The sequence below is a fragment of the Beta vulgaris genome, chromosome 3, assembly GCF_026745355.1.
Source record: "Beta vulgaris subsp. vulgaris cultivar EL10 chromosome 3, EL10.2, whole genome shotgun sequence".
NCBI classification, from domain to species: Eukaryota; Viridiplantae; Streptophyta; class Magnoliopsida; order Caryophyllales; family Amaranthaceae; genus Beta; species Beta vulgaris.
The window spans coordinates 51,747,314-51,758,453 of record NC_079204.1 but is presented as its reverse complement, the minus strand read 5'-3'; the positions used below and the strand labels follow the sequence as shown (position 1 = coordinate 51,758,453).

Below are 11,140 nucleotides of genomic sequence, written 5' to 3'. Positions count from 1 at the left end.
GAGGGTGGGATGAGTTGAGGAGAGAGAGATGTGTGTCTGAGATGAGGGTGGTTGGGTAGGTGGGTTGATTGATTAATGGTTTTTAGGTTGGTAGATGATAGATTAATAAGTGATTGAGGAAATTAAGTAATGACATTTATGTAAATCAAAGGAAATACTTTTTCATTTTGAGCTATGTTGCACTTATTATGACATTTCATAAAATGGAAAATGTTGCACTTATTTAGAAATGGAGGTTAATATTTAATAATTCATCGACTTCGCTAAGTTATCACCATAACACCATTAGTATTTACGAAGTATTTAGCACCCTCACGACCTCACCAAACATGCAAAGAAAATCTAAAACGTGAGTGTACAAATGTTTGAACCCTTATCCTGGTGTACATAGAGATCAAGAGGGAAACAACGTTCAAGGTTTTCTGTTTCAGCAAGAAGAATGAAGACTCATTCCCGATCACATGTGAAGAATGGTGGTGAAAGGAAAGGTTCTAAGGGTAAGACTACATCTGTTCATCGTCTAATTCTTCTTCAACATGCAGAATAGCCAAGTGCATGAAAAGAAAGGGTTTGTTCCCTCCTTCAATTCAAGCATTTACTATTGTCCAAGGAATTAAAAACATCATTTCAATAATAGTTGTCATATTTACAGTATTAAGGCCAGTTTGGACGATGTTAATAATGCTTTGCTTTGCAATAGTTGTTGTGAGTCTAGTATCGTAACTCACGAAGTGGCCTTAGGTCACAAGTAGTGGATTAAAGGAAACAGAATGGAAATGATTTGGATAAGGAGGGGAAATGGAAATAATAATTGTTACCTTTAATAGTTGTTTGGTATCCTAGTGGAATGAAAACAATTGAGAGGTTTATGATTGAGAAAGGAAACGTGATTTGTTTCCACTAGTTTGATAAGGGTAACAAATGGGGGGAAATGTGTTTCCCTCCAGAAACGATATTTGTTCTTAACACTCATATCAAACAATTAGAAAGGGAAAAGCTTATTTTAATCCGTTTCCTACATTAAGTTTTTCTATACCAAACATTCTCTTAGAACTGTTCTCCCTAACTTATTTTCAATTCAGTTCAACTCAGTTCGGCTCAATTCAGCTCAGTTCAGTTCAGTTCAATTCAGCTCCATTCTTTTATAACCATTTTGTTAAATATTATTATTATGTTGGTCTAATTTATTTTACTATTACTCTTATTATTATTATTATTATTATTATTATTATTATTATTATTATTATTATTATTATTATTATTATTATTATTATTATTATTTATTTTATGTCATCATTATTAAGTATTATTATTAAATATTATTATTATTATTATTATTATTATTATTATTTCTATATATTATTTCTATATATTATTTTGTTTATTATATCTTCACTCATTATTATTACTATTACTATTAGAAGGAACATGGTTTAAGTTAAAAGCACAAACAAACTCACGTTTTTTAGCACATAAACCAATCAAATCGCGTCAAAACGGTTTATGATGCAATTTTGCGCGGTCCGATCCAATTATTATTTTTATTACTAAATATTATTATATTAGTAAATCTAATTATTAAAATAGTAATATTGATTTACTTCTTATATATTATTGTTATTTTGTAATCATCATCAAGTATTAATATATTAATACAAATAATATAAAATAGATATTATTAATTATCATTAATTATTATTAATTTCTAATTATTAATATTATTTATTCATAACTATCATTTAAAAATATCCAAAATGCTATTATTATTTATTATTATTACTTATCATTATAATTATTATTTAATATTTATATTATTATTGTTTAAATATTATTTATATATTTATTACATTTAATTTAATTCAATTCAGTTCAGTTCAGTTCAGTTTAATTCAGTTCAGCCGAAGAGAACAAACACTTAATGTTGTTTCTTTGTTTGTGTGTAATTGTTGCCAAAAAAAATAGAATTTGTCCAATCCCGTTGACTTGTAATAGCTGAACTTGAAAGCAATATTCAATCCCGTTAAACAACAATGTACTGAATTTGGTCAAAACTCGAAAAATCATCTTTCATTCACACCTCGATTTCCGATTTCATCATAACATAATCCTCTCAATCACATTTCACTGCAAATTCTCTCGATTGATTCATCGAATCAAGCTCGCAAAAATGCCAGCGACAATTTCTCAGTTATCATGCTTCTCTTACGTCAGTCGCAATCTCCATTTTCAGCAACGGCGATCGTCGCCTTTCCTCAATCATCGCTCAAAGGTATCTTACTCTCCATTGACCCTAACTTTTCAGCATTTCAATTGCTCGTTTTTTTGGTAAAACAGTATAATTGTAGTTTTTTTACGCAATATTTCACTTTTTTTTCGTTAATCTTTCTGTAAACCCTATAATTTTGTAGCAATTATGAATATTCGAATGAAGCTTGCATTTCTGCAGTTTGATGCAATCGGAATTCACTAACTTGTGTCTTGTAGCACTTTATATCAATTATACATAGAAATTGATTAATTTTATTTCAGAGCTAGGATTTTATGATTCTGAATTTATTGACGTTGTAGAAAAAGTTGATGCTTATCAGTAACTTGTAACACCTCAGAGAAATAAATGTAATTGATAAATTTTGTTTCTTAGCAACTGATATTGAATTTTGGATTTTAACGTTCTAAATTTTTCAGTTGAAGTAGGAAAAAATGATGCTGATGCTAATATTTGAAAACGATACATATTCATTCACTTAGAATCTCTAAATGCTATTAGTGTTAATGAATTTACTAGCTTATCACTCTTGGTGTAATGAATTCATGCTCCGAGTTGCTAGTTTTATATTAGAAATGTGGTTGTGTTTTCTCGGATTTCTTTTTGAGATGAAGCTGACGGTGGAAGGCTTTCTTTTATAGTTTTCAATTGCTATGAGCCTTGAAGGACATGATGCTGAAACCTCTAGTTCAGGCAACATGCCTAAGCTAAGCTATGCTGCTGATTTATCGAGTTCAAGTGTGGAACCGGTGGAGAAGTCGTATCTTGGGACAGAGGGACATGTTAATGGAAAGATTGGTGGCAATGGACCTCCAAATCCAGTTGTTGAGAAGAAGACAGCAAAGATCCATGACTTCTGTTTGGGTATCCCTTTTGGTAAGTGCATGGGTTTGGAAATTTCATATTGTGACTGTTTGATCACAACATCTGCTCGATATACATGTACAATCATCATCTACCACTCCGGTGCAAGCAGATTGTGTACATATAGGTGAATTCTAGTACTCTTAGATGCTAGAAGACAGTGAAAACTACAATTTAAAGAGCTTCCAATAAGTTGTACATTTCTTAAGACGCTATCTACAGATGTATAGTCATGTATTGGTCAAGTGATACATGTAATGCATATCTGTTAGAGTGAGTTGTCTCAGATAATGATTATCTAAGGATTCCAAAGATGGGAATAGGTGTGCATTGTGGACTTCTGATTCTTTTATTAGTTTATAACTAACAAAAGGCAAGAATTACTGCTTATCCTTATCTTAAAGCAGCAGAATAAACTGCAAGTTGATTGTTTGATTTGGTGACAGGTGGTTTTGTTTTGACCGGGGGACTCCTTGGTTCTATTTTTTCGAGGAACTTCGCTACTCTAGGCACGGGTGTTCTTTTTGGAGGTGCTATTCTAGCTTTTAGCACAATTAGTTTAAAGGTCTGGAAGGAAGGCAAATCAAGTTTCCCTTTGATTGTTGGACAAGCAGGTAGGCATTATTATCGCACTTGGAATACGTTATTGATGGTTTAATTTAATGCTCAAATCAATAATATAGGATTTGCTTTTTCTTATTTATTTATACATCTGTAATTCAATTGTGAATTGCTTTTTTGACCAAATTGATCAAAATTATAGGCATGTAAAGCTAAATCAAAGTGACAGACAAACTAGGATATTGAAAGTAGAGGAGGAGGGGAAGTCTAGGAAGGAGGTCAGTGGGAAAGAGTAGCATGTGAGGCTTGCTCCACATTAGTGAAAGCAACCTCAGAAGCTCTACAGGGTAGCACCAAAGGGAAGTTGACTATATAACTTCATCCGATGAAACCTCTGAACTCGTGACTCGCTGCAAAGTTTCTAATATCTTTAATAATTAAAAAGTCTTAAAGAAAAGGAAGCATCCTAATGTTTTTATAATTTGCGTCTTTAGTTCCTTAAATCTCACATAAGAATTATGTAGTTATGACTGGGACAGAATAGATGGTGCCTAGTTTAGTGGATTCACCATACTCCATAATTTCAAACAATCTGCTCTAAAGATGGCATCCTCTCCCCATGTGCAATTTACATGGAACAAAGGAAGTCTATATTCAGTCCATTCCTCTAGTTCGACTTACGAAGAAAGACTTGTCGAAAGTCATGGGTTGGGCTGGGCCGGCTGGCAAGCAAGGCATGGGAGTCTTGAAACCATGCAATTAGGTTGAACTTCAAAATTAAAGGAAATAATATGAAGAAATCCTATCTCCTAAACTTTCATGAGATTCAGGAACTTCTCGACTCACTCATTAGTTCAACGAAAAAGGTCACGACATGTCAATCCATCGAGTTGGAGGCGAAGCACCATCTTCATCTGACTCTCCTAGTCTCACTTCCGGCTACCCTTTTCCCCATCATGGGCTCCTGGGGCTGTATGTTCAGAAGGCATTTTCTATCGCTTCTTTGCTATCATGGTGGTGGTTGTCTTAATTCTGTTTGCATGGAGGTCTTTTTTTTTTATTGCTTGACGGCCTTTTGGAGTGCATGTGGTATAAGACAATACAAAATTCTGCAACATCTTTCACCAGTAAGGATTTTATTGGTGCGATTTGCAAAGGTCACGATGATGTAGTCTTACCTCTGATGAAGTGAGTGAAATTTCTAAGGATATGTTGGATATGATATATGCAGTTTAAGATTTTACTAAAACCAAAATTCTGACTTAATCTTTTGTTCTCTCTGTGTGTGTGATGAATAGAGTGTTATTGAAACTTTTGTTTTGTTTATTTGAAACTCCAATCTTGTGTGAATGTCATGGAAATTTATGATTTCAGACTCATATGTACAATATTAAAGCGTAATGGATTCAAGACCCTAATTAGCAAAGCAGGAACTGGGAAGAACTAGAGGAGACAAAACCTGAGATTAGCTAGCTTAGGGTCATTATTTAGCCTATGACTAAGCTTCTTTTGGTGGTCTTCTGGAGAAGTTTTAGTTGCTATTACAACAACAGCAACAAAGCCTTAGTCCCAAAATGATTGGGGGTCGGCTAACATGAACCGTCATCAGAAATTGTTTCCGTGACGAATGATACAATAAAAATAAAGGAAGCAGTTGAAGTGAGATACATGAGACAGTGAAAGTGAGGAAAGTAAGAAAGCATAAAGGATCAAGAAATTGAATGATGTGTAAAGAGAAAACCAAAATGTGAGGATATAGAAAATAAATTTGAGAAAGTTTTGTAGAAGAGGGTAAAGGGAAAAAAAACAAACGGGGTTTGAGAAAACGTTAAGAGGAGAATTTTAAAAATTATGCTTTAGGAAGATAAACTCAGCAACATATATGATCTTTTGGGATTTTGCCCCTTGAGGACCATCAAATGGTCATTTTGGTAACTATACGGCTCTAAGAAAACTATTTAACATTGTATTCAGTGAGGTGGTAATGGTACAGCCAAGCTACTGTCTTCTTTGCTAACTGATAAAACTTGGTAGTCATTTGCACTGTTCTTTTCATTCTTTTGCTACTAGGCTACCAAACTTATTACATCTGCATGTAGCATTCTGTATCAGATATTAGGCATCTTTGTAAAATTTCAATAAGTTTGACTTTTGTATCTTCTCCACATTGTTGTCCAGTTCTTGCAGTCACTTTGTTATGGAAGAACTTCCAGACCTACTCAGTGGTATGTTAACTTTTATGAGTGCTGTTTGATGTGTATTGGCTGGTCCTTTTCAACTATTAACTTGGAACTTCTCTCTCTGCAGTCAAAGAAACTGTTTCCATCAGGACTTTATGCTTTAGTGAGGTATAATAGTGTTAATTTTCACTTCCGATTGGTAAATTAATGCTTTTAATGCTGATTCCTTGTACTTATACCCTTCACAGTGCTGCAATGCTGTTATTTTATTCTTACGTGGTAATATCTGGAGGAAATCCGCCCCCAAAGAAAATGAAAACTGCTGCTGAAGCTGCATCATAATGAAACATTTCCAAGGTCAGGTTGTTCCTTTTGATAGTGAGGATGTGTTTCTGCTCCGAATTTTCACACAATAGAATATTTCATCCTGCCTTGATGGCATATTGGCATACCATGCGAGAAAATCTCAAAATATGAGTTTAGTTTAGCTGGAGAGCTTGTGACTAATATTGTTTATACGAAATTACCTGTATGTATTGAATAGTTGGAGTCCTTTAATATGGTAATCGAGTGACATACACTAGATCTGGCTCAGCATGAACATCATCAATTTATTGCAATTACATTGTTTGACATACTGATGCCTGCCCATCCTGGGCAACTCTACTTATTAGCTTATTGCTCTTCACTTCAACGTTTTGGATTAGCCGAAAGGATTTAGGTACACTGAGCTGCAATGAGAGCATACCAGAAATCTGTGGGGGCAAGGTTTTCATTCTATAGATCCGTGGAGGCAAGGTTAGGAGGCAGTGATTATGCTTGAGAGAGCTTGGTATATGAGCTTTCATGAGAATTCTCTTTTGTTGGTAATAGGAGTAGTTTAGGGTGCGTTCTTTTCACCTTTAAACAACAAGTTTAGTTCAGATAAGTTTAGTCAAGTTTAATATAATTTTTAACACTATATAAAATAAACTTTAGTAAGTTCAGTTGAGATAAGTTCATAAGAATTCAGGTGAAGTGTTAGCACCCTTAGTTAGACTAATATCTGCTAAATAAATGATTGAATTACAGAAGTTTCCAAGTTGTGAATTGGATTAATTCTATAATAAGAAGCCGTCCACTTATATTCGAAATCACATTAAAGTAGTTCTTGCTAAAGTACTATAGGAGCTCTTTTTAATACAAGTAGTACTACTTTGTTATGAAAATCATCTATTAATAGTAAGGCATACATGTGATGTGGGCAGTGGGTTGCTAAGCTTTGGGCTGGCTTGCCTCTTTTTGGTAATGTGGTGAAGTAGTGGTTGAAACTTGAAAGAGACATTCTTTGCGAGCACGACAATTGAATATGGATCAAATTACATGATGTTTTTGTTGGTGCCAGAATTGACGTGTGTGCGCTCATTCACACGATCACATCTATATATGATCTATGTCACTATGTGTGTGTTTCATCGGAGTTTGAGTTTAACGAGTATTGGCCATGGCAGTCGCAGAGAAAGTGTTGGTAACTCTTCGGCATCTCACAAAAATTTTGATATCAAAGGTAAGTTAAAGTGGTATTAAAATAGAATTATTTGGTATCAAAATATAATTTTGGTACTGGTATCACAATTACTTTATTTTGGTACCAAGTGTTTCTATTTTGGTACCAGCTTGACTTAGCTTTGATACCAAAAATTTTGTGAGATGTCATTTTGACATTTCACTATAAGACGTCAATTCAAGCTCAACAATCTCACAATACAACCAACTAAACTGGGGTTTTGTCTGGCTATAGTAATGAATCCGTAGCTAACACCATCATTATATTTGTAAGGAACCCATCATTATGCTTACTTTTTTTTTGGGATTGGGTAAATGCTTATACTTTGTATACATAAAATGAAATTACAGTATCTTCTTGTTCCTGAAATTCATCAATTTCTGAATTTTTTTAGATATGTTTTGGAAAAGGCAATATGAAAAAGTCTTTCTGTGATATATTTTTGGATTAATAACCACAAGGCAAATTCTTATAATGCCCTTCATTGGAAAACATTTACTTCCTCCGTTTCTTAATAAGTGCAGCATAGAGAAAGTAGGGGAATATCAAGGAATGTAGAGAGAGAAAGTTGAGACCACAATAAAGTAGAGTAATTCAAGTGATGAAACAAAAAAATTGTGGTTCCCTCTTGCTTTTTGGTGGCATATTTGTAATAATATTGAACTTTTTTTTACCATTTTGAGCTTGGTTGCACTTATTGTGACTATACCAAATAAGGGAAATGTTGCACTTATTAAGAAACGGAGGTAGTATATACCAGCACGCACTAATTACATACCAAAACTGACTCATAATTATTGTTAACTCTAATGATCTCTGAAATCCCAAACCAAATCCTCCAAGTTAACTATTGACAACCACTACAATCCTCTTAAATAACCATTAACAACCACCATCTTAATCATTATCTTAGCACAACTCTCTGCCAACATACCACTCAAATCTATTTGTGTCATGTCATACTTTTAAATTTAACTTTAATTTAAAAGTAAAAGTTTTAAGAGAGATAAATAGAGTTTAGGGGTACGAGAGTGATGTATGTATTTGTTATAATATGACTTGAAATTAATGAATCTGTTTTAATTTTTCATTTAAAAGTTAGGTCTATGCATTACCAATACAAAACCATACCTATTTGTGTTTACCTTGAGAAAGAAAGGAGATTGGTGAAAAATTAAGAAGTATAGCCAATATGACGCTTGACACTTAGGGCCTGTTCTCTTCGGCATAAAACAGCTGAACTGAACTGAACTGAACTGAACTTATTGGAGCTGAACTGAACTGAACTGAACTAAACTGAACTGAACTGAACTGAACTGAACTGAACTGAACTGAACTGAATTGAATTGAATTAAACTAAATTGAATTAAATTGAATGTAATAAATATATAAATATTAATATCATTATTTCAATTATTATTATATTACTATTATTGTTATTATTATTCTTGTTACTATTGCTTTTAATATTATTTTTAATAATAATAATAATAATCTTATTATATAAATATTGCTAATTATTATTTTGCTAATACTTTTTTTCTTATATGATTCGGCTAATTATATTGAAATGATATAATTCAAGCCTAAGAAGTATTCATTTCAATATTATTTGTCATTGTTCAAAGTACAAACTTTTTAATAGATGACAACACTAATAATATTAATAATAACAACAATTATTGTCGCATTGTTGAAATGACAAAAAAAGACCCGTTTTGATATTTGAATTACTAGGCAAAAATAAAACAATATCAAACATTTACTAGTTTTCATAATCGGTTAATTCTTCGTCTTCTTCTTGTCCAAATATTTGTCCATCACCTCGGGATTATTCTGCATTGAGTCCCATATTGCTTCAGTTATTTGTTGTCGCACACTATCCATAGCTATTTTTCTGTTATCATCGTACATATTATGATCAGCTCTTTGTTCCATGACTTCAATTTGGTGTGTGAAAGGAATCCCTAGATCATGTAAACGAATAAAATTGTGTAAGGTGAAACAAGCTACAATAATTTTCAACTGATTAGCCTCGTCCATTTGCGGCATCGATTTTAGCACCTTCCACCTATTTTTGAGAACCGCAAAGACCCTCTAATTACATTTCGACAAGAAGAAGTCGGTAATTGAATTGCTCATACATTCCCTGTGGTGGAGTCCCTCTTCTGAAGTCAGGCAAATGGTACCTCAACCCAGGTACTAGATATGGACTCAAGTACCCGAGTGTATTAGGATACGCTGAATCGACTACATAGTATTTTCCTGTACAACAATCATAATGTTAGTTTGTTAAATAAAGTGCCAGGAATTTTCTCATATTATTCATGCCAATATAAGTTAGCTAGTACCAGATGGTGGATGAGGGAATCCCATTCTGGCATCTCCTAAGCTTCGCCTCCATACAGTTGTATCATGTGCACTCCCTTCGTAGCCCACATTGATGTGAGTAACCAACATGTTGAGTGAACATACAACCATCACATTCCATGTTTTCTCCCCGTGACGATCTCTAAAAGCCCTGCCTACATCATCTGCAACAACTGATTGTATAAGGGTACCATCTATGGCACCAACACAATCCTAAAAACAAAAGTATATATCATCATTACATTGAGACTATACATGTTTATATTAAATTATGTTAATTAATAATAAATGTCATAGAATGTAGGATGAGTACCTTAAAGAAAGGCCAGTATTTGATGTTGCTTTGTATTTCAGGAGGTGTCTCATACATACTTTGATATGGTCGAATTATTTGACTCGACAATGCTTCCAATGCTTGTAATACCTTTTTGAAATACTTCGAAATAGTTGATGTTGAGTGTTGAAATCTTTCAGCAGCATCACGAACAGAAGCAGGTTTAGCTAGCATGTACAAACCTAACCCAAGTTGCTCTTCAATGCTTATATATCTACCAGCTACTAAGAGTTGTTGTTCTCTAAGGATATTAGCAAGACTTATAAATACTTCTCTACTTAGCCGAAGTTGTTCTTTACACAAATTACGATGGCCTGTCAACATCCTATGTATGAAATGATGCCCCGGTTCTCCCCCAAATGCAAAGGCATCCGTTCAACTTGGGTTGTCAATCTCCTCAGCTCATGCAATGCTAAACGTGTCAAACTTTGTTGCACCAAATCTTCATCCATTCTACATAGGCACATATATATTTAATGCAATTTATCTAGAAAAATATAAAATAGATAAAATAACTATAATGTAAAATCACATAACCATTAATAACTAGACGTTAAGTTAACCACTCTTAAAATAACTAAAAGTTATAATAACACTATAAGTTCCATAATAATTAAAGCTCACAAAATAGACTTAAACATAAAAATCACTAACTTAAAAGCAATCTAACATAAAGTCACGCAATTTTAACTAGAGAATCCTTCGCAACCATCTTAGTCGTAGAACATACTATCATTATCCATAGACATATCTGGCCTATAGACATCATCTGAAAGTACACAATGCTTCCTCAAAAAATGAAGTCTGCCTTCATCACAACGCAAAGAGATGAAAAGATCTATGGCACCCAGAGTACTGCGAAAGCTATCAAGAATATCCACAACAAAAGCAACCCCATACTTTTCAGCAATCCCCATGGACTCTAAGATATCATAAACTTCATCAAATTTATTTATGGATTTAGGAGGTGGACTCACAGACGATTTCCTCAGAATATCAAGACATGTATCAATATCATC

The 11,140-nt window shown here is 33.5% G+C and overlaps 2 protein-coding genes across 2 annotated transcripts; one reads left to right on the top strand and one right to left on the bottom strand.

The window, feature by feature from the left end:
- The first annotated feature begins 2,003 nt into the window (after window positions 1-2,003).
- Window positions 2,004-6,508, top strand: LOC104889408 (hypothetical protein). The gene is made up of 6 exons (XM_010674623.4): window positions 2,004-2,269; window positions 2,908-3,142; window positions 3,577-3,744; window positions 5,870-5,916; window positions 5,999-6,039; window positions 6,120-6,508. Exons 1-6 carry the CDS (start codon window positions 2,168-2,170, stop codon window positions 6,211-6,213), a joined length of 687 nt encoding a protein of 228 aa, XP_010672925.2. The 5' UTR covers window positions 2,004-2,167; the 3' UTR covers window positions 6,214-6,508.
- Window positions 6,509-9,518: 3,010 nt separating this feature from the next.
- Window positions 9,519-10,445, bottom strand: LOC104891532 (uncharacterized). The gene is made up of 3 exons (XM_010677240.3): window positions 10,101-10,445; window positions 9,769-10,000; window positions 9,519-9,682 (listed from the first exon to the last, which is right to left on the bottom strand). The coding sequence occupies exons 1-3, from the start codon at window positions 10,443-10,445 to the stop codon at window positions 9,519-9,521; spliced, it is 741 nt and encodes a 246-aa protein (XP_010675542.3).
- Between the last annotated feature and the right edge of the window lie 695 nt (window positions 10,446-11,140).

Bases quoted from the DNA above. Each gene is read 5' to 3' on its own strand.
- LOC104889408 (XM_010674623.4), top strand. From the start codon at position 2,168: ATGCCAGCGACAATTTCTCAGTTATCATGCTTCTCTTACGTCAGTCGC. The intron at 3,745-5,869 runs GTAGGCATTATT...ATTGTTGTCCAG, and splicing joins TTTGATTGTTGGACAAGCAG to TTCTTGCAGTCACTTTGTTA. The intron at 5,917-5,998 runs GTATGTTAACTT...CTCTCTCTGCAG, and splicing joins ACTTCCAGACCTACTCAGTG to TCAAAGAAACTGTTTCCATC.
- LOC104891532 (XM_010677240.3), bottom strand. From the start codon at position 10,445: ATGTTGACAGGCCATCGTAATTTGTGTAAAGAACAACTTCGGCTAAGT. The intron at 10,001-10,100 runs GTACTCATCCTA...TTTTGTTTTTAG, and splicing joins AATACTGGCCTTTCTTTAAG to GATTGTGTTGGTGCCATAGA. The intron at 9,683-9,768 runs GTACTAGCTAAC...ATTGTTGTACAG, and splicing joins ATTCCCTCATCCACCATCTG to GAAAATACTATGTAGTCGAT.